The sequence below is a fragment of the Physcomitrium patens genome, chromosome 3 (assembly GCF_059467195.1).
Source record: "Physcomitrium patens ecotype Gransden chromosome 3, ASM5946719v1, whole genome shotgun sequence".
NCBI lineage: Eukaryota > Viridiplantae > Streptophyta > Bryopsida > Funariales > Funariaceae > Physcomitrium > Physcomitrium patens.
In genome coordinates, this window is record NC_143412.1 from 19,294,875 (window position 1) to 19,309,660 (window position 14,786).

Genomic DNA, 14,786 nt, shown 5'->3' on the forward strand with positions numbered 1-14,786 from the left:
CAAATTCCTTCACATCCTTCCACATTTGGGGCCACCAAAAATCTCGTGAAATGAGCTCCAAAGTCTTATTGAATCCAAAATGTCCCGCAGCTGGAAAGTCGTGGCGAGATTGAAGTACTCGGAGTCGAGTTGGTCCTTTCGGGATATACAACCGCTCCTCAAAATACAGAAGATCTCTCTCCACCTTAAACTTGTCATTATCGACACGTTGTTTGATGTCAAGAGCTATAGAATCCTCAATGGTCGCAGTACGTACCTCGCTGAGGAAGCCGTCATCGATAGTTGCAACAGTAGCAAAAATCCTGAATTTTTTTGGTTTCAACAATGCTGTACATTGTTGATCAAACGCTGCTTCTCAAGCCTTTGGCGCAAGATACGATCTCCTCGATAATGCGTCAGATAATCCTTGCTGTTTTCCAGGGCGGTAGGTGATAATAAAGTCAAATCGTGATAGAGACATATTCCATCGAGCTTGACGACGATTCAAAATTCGAGTTGTCATGAAGTACTCCAAATTCTTGTGGTCCGTATAAACAGTCACTGGATGTGCAGCTCCTTCGAGGAAGTGACGCCACTCTTGGAAGGCATCCACTATAGCAAGCAGCTCTTTGTCGTGGATCTCGTAGTTGATCTCAGTAGCAGAGAACTTCCGTGAATAGAACGCAACTGGGTGAAGCTTCTTGTCTATGCCCATCTGTGAAAGAACAGCTCCCAAAGCAAAATCTGAAGCATCGGTCTCTAAATAGAAAGCCTTTGCAAAGTCAGGGTGTACCAAGATTGGAGCCGTAGTGAATGCCGTCTTGAGATCTTGAAATGCTTTTGCTGCTTGTAATCCCCATTCGAGCTTGTCTTTGCTTGTTAGACGCGTGAGTGGTGCAGCAACTTGAGAATAATTCTTGATGAAGATCCGATAGAAGTTAGCAAATCCAAGAAAACACTGAACATCTCTAACCGTCTTCGGAACTTCCCAAGATATAATTGCTTCTACCTTTTTTGGATCCATCTTCAAGCCCTCTGTAGTCGCAATGAAGTCCAAAAATTCCATCTCATTTTGGTGAAATTGACACTTCTCCAACTTGGCGTAGAGTCCTCGTTCGCATAGTTTTTCAAGAACCAAACAAACGTGCTTCTCATGTTCTTCTTCATTCTTGGAAAATATCAAAATATCATCTAGATAGATGACAACAAAGTCATCGAGGTACTCCCGAAAGATGTCGTTCATCATATGCTGAAAGACCGCTGGAGCAATGGGAAGACCAAAAGGCATGACATTGTACTCAAAATGGCCATACCTTGTACGAAAGGCTGTCTTCCATTCATCTCCTTCTTTGATTCGCACAAGGTTGTAGGCTCCTCTTAGATCAATCTTTGTAAAAATCCTTGCACGTCCAAGTTGATCTAAGAGGCCGGAGATCAAAGGTAAGGGATAGCGATTTTTCTTGGTCACCTTGTTGAGTCCTCGGTAGTCCACGCACATCCGCAGTGAGCCATCCTTTTTCTTCACGAATAGGATTGGTGCTCCAGCTAGCAACTTTGAATGTCGAATAAAATTCTTGGCTAGATTCTCATCGATGTACTTCCGCAATTCTGCCAACTCCGTCTGCGATAGGTTGTATATTGGACCAAAAGGTGGTTGCGCTCCTTCCTCTAAGTCTATGGCGCAATCATATGGTCGATGTTCCGGCAGTATATCGGCGTTCTTCTTCTGAAACACGTCTTCAAAATCCCTATATTGCTCTGGTATATTCGATGTTGAGATATTCTCGCCGCTAGTTGGAGCTGCATAAATGACAAATGGTGCGCCTTCCTTGGACGATCTTAGGAACGCTCTCGTTCCAATAAACATGGATTTCTTCATGTAGGTTCTACCAACAAGTTTATTATTATTTTTTTCAGGAAATATTATCCTTCGTAGCCTCCAATCAATGGACGGATTATGATCTTCTAACCAAGAAAGACCAAGGATAACAGGGCTTGATGGGGTTCTAATAATATTAAAAATAACGTGACTACTATGGTCCTTAAACACCACTTCTATAGGTTTTGATTCGTGGGTAACGTTGCCTGACAATAAGGGTCGTCCATCTATCACCTCTACGTGAACAGGTTTGGACTTCTGTACTAAACGGATCTTGTGGCGTTTAGCGAACTCTTCATCTAAAAAACAAGTAGATGCCCCCGAATCCAATAAAGCTAAAGTTTTTTGTTTTTGAGGGCCTAAAAACAAAGGAATTGTAAAACAACGGGCAGGTTGGACAGAGAAGGAGGAACCTGATTGTTGTCGTGATATTAGATTGTCCAGCCGCACGGTTCCTACTGTGGCTGGGCGTCGTCGTTTTCCGGAATCATCGCACTTCTAGTCTTGACAGGGTGCCAATTTTGCTTCTTTGGGCAATTTCCAACCTTGTGACCTTCTTCTCCACAGTACAAACATAACCCTTCCTCCATACGCCGTTTCTTCTCTGTTGGAGTAAGAGATCGGACACGTGCTGTGTCGATTTGCATGTCTGTTGCCTCCGAATGTGAGTTTAAGCTATTTGCAGACATAGTCACGTCGTAACGAGTCATTTGGTGTCTTGGACGTTGGTCTTGGCGACGCTGGAATAGGCGGTTGTCACACTTTACAGCTTGGCTAATAGCTTCGTTGAGCGTTTGAGGATCAGGAAGAGATAACAGCAAGTCCTTCACATCATCCTTCAAGCCCCAATAAAACTGACTCACCAACGCCTCTTCACCCCAATTAATGTCACTTACCAATTGTCTGAAATCCGAGGCATAGACTGATGCAGAGCGTGTTCCTTGTCGTAGCGATCGGATCTTTGTTGTAGCCCATCGAACTTTATCATGCTCGCCAAATGCTTCTGCAAACGCCTCCAAGAACGTTTCAAAGTTGCTCAGGATTGGCGATCGCTTCTCGAACAAGGGAGTAAACCACGATAGGGCTTGTGCTGTAAGCAAGGTTCCAACAAGCCCAACACGCGCTTCCTCCGTCGGATAACGTTCGGGCTGTAAAATTGTTATCAACCTGATTTGGTTGACAAAACCTCGAAACTTGGAACGAGTTCCATCAAACTTATCCGGAAGACTAACTCGAGGCTCCTTTCGTTGTAAGACTACTCGATCTTGTTGAAATGGAGGTAGAACTGCTTCTTCTGGCGCAGAAGTTTGAGGCTGATATGCTTTAGATGGCGCTATCCCAGATGCTCCATTGTTATGGAGTCCTACCATGACTCCTTCGATCTCTGTTGTCCTATGTGACAACGAGGCAAGGGCATTTATGATGGCATCTAGTTTGGATTCCAAACTTTCAGCCATTTTAACGTCTTAACCTTCGGCTAACCTTCAGAAAGAAGAAAAAAGAGTTTTGACAAGAGGACAATATTGGTTCAGAGGAGAGTACTCCGCAACCTCTAAAACGCCTTAAGACTCCAAGATGAGGGGTAATCCACTCTCTCCAAGAAGAATAAGGCTCCAATATTGAGAAAGAAGAGATATCAGTTTAGAGGAGGGTAATCCGCAACCTCTAAAACACTAGCACACCTTCAAGAAGAGGGGTAATCCACTCTCTAACAAGAAGGAACTAGCTCTGATACCAGTGAAAATGCAGTCTCGACAAACTGTCACGGACACAAAATACAGACTTGAAATCTAACAAGAAGTTCAAGAAGAAGTGGCAGAACTAGATTAAACAGATGAGTACAAGAACAACACCAGAAAGGTGAGCTAGAACTCCAAGAGATGTGTTATCGAGACTGAAGAACCCTTCAGCCTCGACTCCTATATATACTACTGAATAGGAAGCTTCTCGAGCTACTTCCGCTAACTAGGACGCTTCTCCAACAACTTCTACTAATTAGGAAACTTCTCGAGCAACTTCCTAAAATCTATCAGAATATTCTAGAACCTTCTAAGAATATTCTAGAACCTTCTAAAAGAATCTTTAGGGAATATTCTAAGAATATTCTAGAACCTTCTAAAGGAATCTTTAGAGAATCTTTAGAGAATATTCTAGAAGAATATTCGAAGAATCTTCCAATGTATGTCCATGACAGTTTGTATATTGAACCTATATATGTTATTATAGGCAATGTTATCATTTAAAGTTTTTAGTATCTTTAGTAATAGCTTGGTTTAGATTCTTTAGTTGAAGTGTTTTTTTAAAAAATACTATATTATTTTTTTTTCTTTCTTTTTTTCTTTTCTTGTCTTCTTTGGTATTTTTTATTTTTATGTTGATAACTAACTATTAAATCAAAGACTTTATTTAATTTCTTTTTTTTCTTTTCTTAAGTACAAATTTGTAACTTTGATTATGAGCTTAAAGATTTATAGCTCTTATGTATTATGAAGTTAAAATAACTTCTTTCAAAGTTCTTGCTTGGTTATAAACACTTTATGTTCTTTTCTAGCTCTCTAAGCTATGAGTTTTAAAGTTCCAAGTACTGAGAGAAGAAAGAATTTCTTATGCATAATTTTTTAAATAAAAATAAATAATGATATAATATTTTTATAAGAACTTAGTATTTATTTTGAAAATCTTTGCATCTACCATTGCTTCTCTTAAAGTTATTTTTAGTAGAAATCTAAATTAATTATAGTTATATCTAAAAAAAATATTCTAATTAAAAATTATTTTTATAGAATGTAGATAACCTTTGTGTTACATCATATTAATTTCTTGGTATAAACCTTATTCTTGTCTTAAATTCATTTTAAGTCTTTTCAAATTATTTTAGGATCAATTCAAAGCCTTATTTGTCAATATATCTATTGTTGCAATACTTTTTCTAACACACAAAATATAAGAAGTCATATAAGTAAAATTCACTATATATATATATATATATATATAAATAAATAAAATAAAAATGTAAAATTTTTTTTGATTTTAAAAAAATAAAATAATTTTTTTATTAATTTCTAATATATTATTATATAAAAAAATAAAAAAAAATTGTAATAAGTTATTTAAAACTTAAGCAATATACTTCTAACCTTACAATTGGTTTGAATAAAGACAAAAATTGTTCTAAATCTTGTTAATATTCCTTTTAATCTAATATTTCTTATGATTTTCTAATATTCTTATATTTTTATTAAATTTAAATATGATTAAATTAAATTTAAAAAATAATATTATTTTAAAAAAAATTAGTTATTTAAAAATATAATGTTTTTTTTTTACTTTAACACATATGCATGAAGATTTTAAAGTTTAAAAAATTAAAATTATTTTTAAAATCATATACATTAAAATCATTAAAGTATTAATCAAAACCACAAGATTTGAATGAAGTGCTAAGAACTATAAAACATCAATTTCTATATGCATCAAAATCCATCCAAATTCAATGGCATCAATTACAATTACACTATTCTAACACCAATCTATTTGTATTCACCCTCTAAAACCAATGTAATTGCTACATTCCTAGGATCAAGCTAGTTAAAAATAAAAATAAAACTAAACTACAAAACACACAAATGAATTGCAATTACTTAAATTTTACGTTGAAGCTACTTTAAAACAACACATGCCAACAACACACAAGAGCACCCCTCCATTAGGGGCACACGCACACACGGCAAAGGAGAGACGGAAGCGCGTAAGTTGCAGAAAATGAATGAAAGTCGTCGATCCCGTTGTCACCCACATTCGTTGCGCGCAAGGAAAGCAAGATGTGGGCCAAAGATTACAGCACATATGGTTGCGGCGTGGGAGAGGATTTACACTAGGCTTCTTCTTCTACACCATCACCGCTGCTGCCATGGCTATGGCAGGGTCGCCTCGAAGTGTGCTCTGGGTGATTGTGTGGTGGGAGATACTCGCAATACACCTGCCTGTCCTCTTCTTCCTCTTGATAGAGCAGAGACATACAAATCCCTGAGCCCAATGTACAAGGTCCGTGGTTGGTTGTGTGCCAAAGTGCTGCATGAAATCAATCTACAATAAATCCAAGAGAGTCACTGTCTCCGTCTCCGTTGGGTTGAGTTTGGTTGCATCCCCCGAAGACAGGGGGATGCCTCTCTTTTACCTAGTCAAAAATAATGCACACGGCCTGAGCCTGCAGGCCGTGAACTTCAAGGCAAAGGCTCTATCGAGAGTATCTAATGGCTACCTACAAATGTACAGAGTGGCCACAATGTGCTGAAATGGAAGGGGTGTAGGACGAACAAAACCGGGTGTGCCATGGTTGAAAGCAGACTCAAGGGGGGGGAGGAGCAAGAGATGTGGGAAGGATATGTTGCGTGATTTGACAGGCAATAGGGTGGAGAGAAGTTTTCGATCAACGCCTCAGGCCTTGCGCTATGTTATGCGCTATGTTTTGTTGGTACATCAAGGAGTTGGGATTGGGATGCGAAGGCCGGGAGCTCGTGTCTCCCTGCTCCTGCTTTGGCCTTGACATTATCTGTGACCGGTACCCGTCCATGGCTTGAGAGCCTTGCCGATGGTCTCCATTGGAAGACAAGCCCATGCTGATGGGCGCAGTATTATATAGGTCGTCGTCCTTCCGCATTCTGTCCCTGAGGCTTATGGCTTGAGCTATGCTCTCCCCCCGGCGAACGTCACCGTATCCGCCCGGTAATTGCCTGCCATAGCGAAGACCTTGGTCTAGTAGAGCTGTAGCCGCCGCTGTGGGAGGTGGACCTACGGGACCAGCCATGTCGTGCCCGCTGTTACGTGCTGCTGGGACGTCATGGTTATGTTTTCCTTCGTAGGTGGTGATCACGGCTTTTATGTCGGTGGAGGCTCGTTCAACGTGCTTGCGCACAGGGCAACCGACGTTCGTGCACTTGTAGTAGCTCCTGATAAAAGACAGCAGTCGTGTCTAAGTAATTCCCGTCATTGAAGTGAAAAAGCACGAGAGCAAACAACTGAGGTGAGCATAGAGAGTTATGTTTAGGTTCCTACCGAGGATGCGGGTTGCCCTTGACGACCTTCTGGCCATACTTGCGCCACCGATAGCCATCGTCGAGAATATCTACATCACTCGTTGTTTGCACGACTACTCGCGGCTCTCTTATAGTCCTTGGCGCTGCGGTTGCATCCTTCGAATTATCATTCCTCTTCCTGTCAAACAATACAATGCCATTAGTGAGCACAGTTTGCAACAGAATCAAGAGATCTAGCTCACACAGCATTCCGCCATCCTCAGAACGTCAGCGAAGATGACAAACCTTCGTTTCGAGTCCTGCTCATCATCGTCGCCATCCTCGTTAGAAAGTTTGCTACCGTCGTCATCATCACTGCCGGACGCCGATGACGGTCCGCCGTGCCCCTGTGTTTGGAATCCCACCCATGAATCTGGCCTGCTGTCGTTACCGTCTCCATCTCGAGATAACCCATCGGAGAGAGAATGCGCTCCACTCAAGGCCATGCGGCGTGTAGGCTGAGGCTTAGGGTGGTTGTGATCACCTTTGTACACAATCTCTGTCACCTGTCCATCGTGCGACCGTTCCACCTTCTTCTTCATCGGACAATTGGTCTGCGTGCACTTGTAGTAGCTGCGAGGATACTCACTGCCCTTTACTTGTTTCTGTCCATACTTTCGCCAGTTGTAACCATCCTCGGACGGCCTGTCCATGATCGTCGGAGCAGCCATAGGAGGTGGGGGTTGATTATCTTGCTCTGAGTCCTGAGAATTCTCAGCCTCCACTGCAGCTCTCTGCGACGACTGATTTGATAGTTGCTGTTGCTGTTGCTGTAGCTGCTGCTGCTGTTGTTGTTGATGTTGTTGCTGCCGGCTTTGCATGTGCGCCATAACCTGCGCTTGTTGTTGCGACATACCAGCGAAAAGCTGCAGGTTTGGCAGATGTGACATTTGGTTTCGAGAGACGGTCTTGACACCGAGAGGTTTAAAGACGAAGCCTTGGTTTCCTTGATTAGCATTCTGGTTGTCCTTGGATCCATTTGACAATGCACGCATTCCTCCATTATAATAGAATGATCCCGTCGTTGGAGACGGCTCGGACTGTGCACATAAACACAATTGATGTCAAAACTCAATTCTCGCCATCTACCTCATGAAGAGCAGCCAATTCCAAGAGATTATGACTGATGAGATGAATGCAAGAATAGGATTCATACCTGTGCATTTGTGAGCATGACAGGAGAGGGGTCGAACAGAGTGGTGGGAGAGACAAGGCCCGGGGGGATAGTCAAAAAACTGCCATTTCCACCTCCTCCTCCTCCAGCAGACCCACTTCGGGGATGAGGGAGGCTGGATGGGGGTGGACGATTGTTGTACCGACTACCATTGTTAGTCGAAGGTGGTCGAGCGGCTGTGCCGACCTCAGTGGCAGACTCACTCTTGTTCGATGCTGCTCCTCGCGCTGCCAGCCTCTCTGCGAAACTTCGGGCAGGAGAGTTGCTCCCCACGGCATCCATAGAGGGTGAAGGTTTCTCCTCCGGGTTAGAGGTAGTGGGGTTGTTGGAGGGGGCAGTGGGGGACATGGCACCTGCGAGGAGGTGCGAGAAGGATTTCAATTCATGCTCCGGATCTTGGTCGTTCAGGAAACTAGAGGCTATGCTCATGGGACTGTCGGCCTTGTGAGTGGTCATAGACGATGACGATGTTGGTTGCTGACGCGAGGGCGTTGGTTTGATGAGCAATATTGTCCCGGATTCCGTCGAGGATGCTTTAGTAACCCCAAAATGCTCCCCTTTCATCAACTCGCATGGAATTCCCCACAGATAGGCTTAGACCCTGTTCTAAAACAATCCTCCGCAAACCCTACAACACAAAATACAATAAACCAAACCATATTTTCAGCACAGTGACACGCAGAAAAAACTCTACTTCTGGAAGCTGTAAGGAGGACAAATTGGACTGGGAATTTTAGGAACTTGATGAATCGGTAGGAGGAAAGGCGGGGTCCTACAGCGATGGAAAAGAATCTCGACATCGAGCGTCCAAAAATTTATTGCTAACACACTAGAGCTGGAAGGAGGAGTTGATATGACAGAGTGATAAATTGGCAGGTAATACTTTAAGGAGAAAGTTTGCCAAAGATTATAAATTACACACCATTTCGATGCATCAACTACACCCACACAAGTAGCAACAGAAAGACTCAATACTCGAACCTCACTTGTCACGGTTGTTTGGAGCGAGAACCCACAAACCGAGCATCTCCCCTCTATTTCCTTGCTTTCCTTGTCCCTACGTCTGGACGGAATTGGAAAGGGCTAAAAGCACTTTCCTGTGCAATAAGTTACTAGCAGAAGCTCAACAAATCACTGGGCAGTTTCGATATGAAACTTCGGCCCGACAAAATTAATCACTTACAATCGCAGGATTGCTGATGGTAGTCGAACAAACGAGCCAGAACAAGACCAAGTCCACGCATTCCGCTACAACACTCATTCTACTTGACCTGGTCCTTCCTGGGACTTGGGAGGACTCATTAGGAAAGGAGGAGAAACCGCCTCAACAGAAATTCCACGAAGACATAACCTCGCACTCCATCGTCGCCAGCGACTAAATAGAAAGGAAGAAGACAGTGTTTAATTTACTGAGAAGAGTTGCTGCAAGGATCAAAACGATTGCAACCAACGCTATTGTAGCGAAGTGTCCAAGAATCACATCAACGATTAATTTCCGGGTCGCCTGCCATTGCGTGTTGGTGCAGAGCTAAACATCATAACTCCATCGTCCATTCCAAAATCACATACACTTGTCCTCGCAACATTTCCTCGCCAACTCGTCCCTCAGAAATCAATAGATGACAAGCAAGAGATACTCACAGGAAGAAAAATGAGAAACGTATCTTTGTACCTGTAATAACAACAACGCCAACAACAGACACTCGCCGTTGGTGCAAAATCAACCTGCTGCGCAAGCTTCCCCACCAATCCAACAACCAAAAATCTCCACTACCGAACCACCGATGCAGTGTCACTTTCTGACTTAAACTCCCAAGAGAAAAAAATTAAAAAATTAAAAATTAAATGCTTTCTCACCGGCCTAGCGTGAACTAAACACCCACATCTACACCTCTTCGCCGTGTGACTTTGGAAAAAGAATAAACTACGAGGTATCTGAAGCGTAAAACCTTCAGAAAATTTCAGCTAGTCCAAGGTCACAAATTGTCGCAGAAAGAAGAGGAAGAAAGAGGGGGAGAAGAAAGGGAAAGAGGAGAGAAGGGAAGAGCGCGTATGACAGAGAGATTCTTTGAATGGAAAACTCAAACTCAGTAGAGCATGTATTGATGCGCGTATGCGTGTTGGTGACAAGGCTTGAGAAGGAAGGAGAAAGAGAGAGAGAGACACACACAAACAAACAAACAAACAAACACTCACAAACACACACACACTGAGAGAGAGAGAGAGAGAGAGAGAGAGAAGGAAGGCAAGCAGGGGACGAGGAAGCTGGTGAAGTGAGCAAGCAAGCAAGCGCAGTGGATTCAGTCAACTCTAGCCCCCCCCCCACGTTGCTTGTTCCAACGCTACTTTCCCATCCATACATACATACATGTTTGTAGGTACTCATCCATCCATCCCTCCCTCCCTCCTCAACTCCCGCACACACTCTGGTGCTGCTGCTGCACCCCGACCACCACCACCACCTCGCTCCCGCCCCGCCGGGTTCTTCTCCCTCACTCCCCTCACTCACTCCCTCTCCCTCGCTCCGCCTGACTTAACTGACTAACTGACTGACTGACGGGCACGATGATGATCAGCCTTCCTTCCTTGAGCTTCTTCAACGCTGACGTCCCCCCCTACTCACTCTGCTGATATTTATTTATTATTTGCTCCCTCCCTCCTCGCCCTCCTTCCTGTGGTGGTGGTGGTGGTGGTGGGCTCGTGCATGCCCTACTCTCCCTCCGTCCGTCCGTCCGTCCGTCCCTCCCTTACCTCCTGCCACGCATGGCTGTGGTGGCAACTTCCACCCACCTCTCCACTTACAGACATGTTGAGCCTCTTTCGCTGCCTAGACCCTCTCTATTCTCTCGTTCTGGAAGCCCATTCTCTCACCCTCTTTCTTTCGTTCTAAGTACACATTCTTTTCGCTTGTTCCCTCGCTCCTCCCTGGGCATGGGATGTTGCTCCTCCCCCTTCCTCCGTCCTGCTTATGGAATCCCCGTTCTCTACTCTCTCGCTCTCTCTCTCTCTCTCTCTCTCTCTCTGTGTCTTTCTAGTTGCTGTCGTCGTCGCATCATCCTAGAAAGATTGATTTGGATGAGAGTCACTTTCTCTCATGTTTCTGTGTGACTGGTGAGTGTGGGGGGCTGGTTTACAGTGAGTGAATTAGCCTCTCGAGGCTTATAAATCAGTTCTTTCTTTGTTATAATGTATGAATGGTATCCAAGGGGAGACTGCAAATGACAACAAAATTGAATGTCTGGAGGTAGACATTTGGTCTGTACAACTATCCCTCATTTACTGCTTGCAAATCTAGTGCCATCAGTTTGCAAGCTGCTAATTACTTCCTTGGTAGCTACCTCCATTTCTTTGCCACATCAATACCACACTACTACTTCTTTTCTTTTTTCTTTTCTTCTTTTTGTTTATTTAGAACTTTTACAAAAATTTAAGTGGACGAATTAATAAGCAAACAAAGTTCTTGACTTGCACACCACATTAATCACAACAAAAAAGAGTTTGCATTAAGAGATTTACATTTTGTTAGAACATGTGGAATTGGCTTCAATTTCAAGTAATCTCCTCTTCTTCTTCTTTTTCACTTTTTAATCAGATTGTAATCATCATCATCATATATAGGTGCTTACAATCGATTATTTTTCTTTTTAATTTGATGTAATTTTTTTGGTGGCATTGAAAAAAAATAACATGGTGTAGAATAGTTGTTATGGTAGCATGAATTGTTGCTGTAATTTGGGCTTTGCACTATGACATCATTTAAAAAATAAATAAAAAGAGAGAAAAGTCTAGAAAATATTATGAGGTAGCAGTGTGTTTTCAGAATGCTATTGGAAAAGTTAATGACAAAGCAAAAGGCAGTCAAAACAAGTGCAAAAAACGATGCAGAACTGGACATTCACTTTGAATTATTGTCACTGTTCTTAGAGCCCAATCCTCCAATCAAACTACTAACCTTGACACCCATCAATAGGAAGAACTTTAGGAGATCCCCCATCCCTCCCAGATGATCAATGTCATCTGTTTTCTTTAGGGGGAAATCAATCTAATTTGTGTATCAATGAAGATAGCAACCTATTTCAAATAATCTCACAGCATCCAGTCAAAAGTATTGAGGGAAAATCATCTACAAATCAGGTCATATATATATACATATATATATATATAGAAAAAAGAACACATTTTCATACGGGCATTCTATGTAAACTTTCATTAGGCTCTAATTGAGAATAATAAAGGACAGCACACATCTTCTTCAAAACACTTCACACAGTTCCACACTGTCAGAATGAAGAGGGGGACCAGTGCCCCCAATGATCATCATCTGAACAAATTTGTGCAGAATGGCTCTCATAAAAAGAGCATATGAGAGGGCGAAAAAAGAAAAAAGAAAAAGAGAAAGAAAAAAGAAAAAGTCTGAGGAACATCAACAACCTTCCCTTCTCTTTTTTTAGTTTAATTTGTATTAAATTTTATTTACTTAGTAATTTATTACTTCTTATTCCTCTTATTTTGTCAAACTTTATTCAGCAAGGTGTATCATGCAGCCATGTGTCAACCTGCATCCCACTGGTGCTGACTTTCTGTTGACTCAGTTGGACCAACAATCGCTCTGAAGACACACCTTTATATGGTCAAGCAAAATTGTTTGTTTCAGGGCAAAAAAAGCCCTTGCAACTCTCTCACAAAGATGGCGCTGAATAGTGTTAATGATCAAATGGGTTTTGTGTTTCTTCTTCTTCCTCTTTCGTCCCCCACCCTATTAGCTCTGCTTTTCTCATGCCACTCTTGTTGCACACTCACCAACATTCTACTTCACCCATGAGTCAACCAAGGTCAAATTTCAACCAATGTCTCACGGAGAGTATTGTTCCATATTTAGAACCTGCATCCTTGGTTTGCAAAACAGAGAATGATACCCCACCCCTTCATTTTTTTTATCTACTCAATAGTTAATGGTTTTGGCAATGGCTTATATTAGTGCATTATTTTATATTATTTTATTTCATTTATTTATTTTATTTTATGTATGTGGAGGACCATTTTCAAACTCTAGCAGAAACTTGGTGTAGTGATGTGTCCTCAGCAGGCATGCTTTGACCCAGCCTTTGCAGCTAGAGTAAAAAAAGGACCACCTTAAATTTTAAAGCAAAAGAAAGAATGTGCAAGTAAATGAAATGGATGAAGAGATTGTAGCAACAGAAGCATGAACCTATCTCTTGCAAAAGCTAAAAGGGGTTACATCTTTCAATATACAAACAAAAGTGGCATATGCTTGGTCCCTTGGACAAACATTAAAAAAAAAAAAAAAATTAACTCTCTTCAGTGCAATACCCCATTGTTATAATCTTCAAAGGATTTTTGTGAGGTCCTGATATTACCAAAGGGCAATGAGAGTGGTGAGAGCCTTATTCCAATGAAAAAGCCTTGTAAAAAGGTTATTGGGTGGCACCCAAAGTGATTCTCCTTTTTCCTACCTTTTTTTCTTTTTTTCTTTTTTTCTTTTCCCTTTCTTCCCAAGTTTTTGACAAAAAGAATTGAAAAAGTGCAATATAAAGTCGTGGGTTCCTTTTATTTAGTTATAAAGGTTGACCCACCATTGTGGAAAATAGGTCTCCAAGGACTTCAAGGACTCTTCTCACAACTGTTACCTGTCACCCCCTGTTTCTGAAGTACAGGTAAGGGGGGCTTCCAATAGGTAGTTATCTTTAGGACATCTGAATTCTACATCACATGGATATCCATCCATGGCTTGTGCCACACTGCTATATTGTCAATGCATTCTATGTGCACTACCCCTCCTCTATCATTATTAAGTGTATGATGAAGAAGAGCCACTGTTTGCAAAACCCCAATTGATTGGTATCATTGATAAATGTGTTGTTAACACATTCCCCAAATGCTGCACCAATCATCTATCATTTGACACAAATCTAACAAAGGAACTACAATGCCATATGCCAGCTCAACAAATTCATTGCAATCCAAGGAAGTAAAAAAAAAAAAACATTAGCATTGGACATAATGTCAAGGAACATATCTGGAGGATTTGGAAAAAAATAAAACAAAAACCAAAAAGAAAAAAAAGGAGAGGTGACTTTCAACTGATCTATTGCACAAAGAGAAGACAGTAAATAAATAAATTATAGAGAGACTTAACTTTCTCAAGCATAAAATAAAAATAGAAAGAAGAAGTGCTTTCTACTTCCATGAAATAATGTAATACTTGAAACCCATGTCACCCAGGCAAAAAGTGAACACAAGGTTGTGATTTGCTGCATCAAACCAGAGTTTGTGTCCCACACAAGCCTTACTGTATTCACCATGTTTATCTACTTCATTTTGTGTATCTATTTATCTATTTTTTTAAATTATCAAAGTACTGAAAAAAAATACTGGGTGTGGAGTCTGCCAACAGAAATGACCCTCCCTCACCTGTAACCCACCTCCAAAAATACCATGAGGGTGGGATATTAGAATTATGATACAAATGCCCACATCACTCCCAAATTCATCCTCCTCACTTCATTCAATTGAAGCAAACAAAGTGACATTTCACCCATAATTACAACACATAGTGTTGAACAGTTTTGACAATCCCATTCAATCATGTGGCAATGATCTTTGACAAAGATGTTTGCACTACCTTGCCTCCCCCCTTTTGCTTACATTGCTCCCCTCA

At 41.6% G+C, this 14,786-nt stretch overlaps 1 protein-coding gene across 2 annotated transcripts; it reads right to left on the reverse strand.

Moving 5' to 3' along the window:
* Positions 1 to 5,291: 5,291 nt before the first annotated feature.
* LOC112280333 (WRKY transcription factor SUSIBA2) lies at positions 5,292 to 10,332 on the reverse strand. 2 transcript variants are annotated; one of them, XM_024515714.3, is made up of 5 exons: positions 9,780 to 10,332; positions 8,090 to 8,735; positions 7,180 to 7,973; positions 6,914 to 7,072; positions 5,292 to 6,807 (listed from the first exon to the last, which is right to left on the reverse strand). In XM_024515714.3, exons 2-5 carry the CDS (start codon positions 8,669 to 8,671, stop codon positions 6,288 to 6,290), a joined length of 2,055 nt encoding a protein of 684 aa, XP_024371482.1. In that variant the 5' UTR covers positions 8,672 to 8,735; positions 9,780 to 10,332; the 3' UTR covers positions 5,292 to 6,287. The 2 variants fall into 2 exon arrangements, with proteins under 2 accessions (XP_024371482.1, XP_024371483.1); XM_024515715.3 differs by having other exon boundaries at positions 9,749 to 10,309.
* Positions 10,333 to 14,786: the final 4,454 nt, after the last annotated feature.

Coding starts and splice junctions, on each gene's coding strand:
- LOC112280333 (XM_024515714.3), bottom strand. CDS start 8,671: ATGAAAGGGGAGCATTTTGGGGTTACTAAAGCATCCTCGACGGAATCC. Junction 7,974..8,089: donor TCATGCTCACAAATGCACAG/GTATGAATCCTA, acceptor TTATGTGCACAG/TCCGAGCCGTCTCCAACGAC. Junction 7,073..7,179: donor GAGCAGGACTCGAAACGAAG/GTTTGTCATCTT, acceptor ATTGTTTGACAG/GAAGAGGAATGATAATTCGA.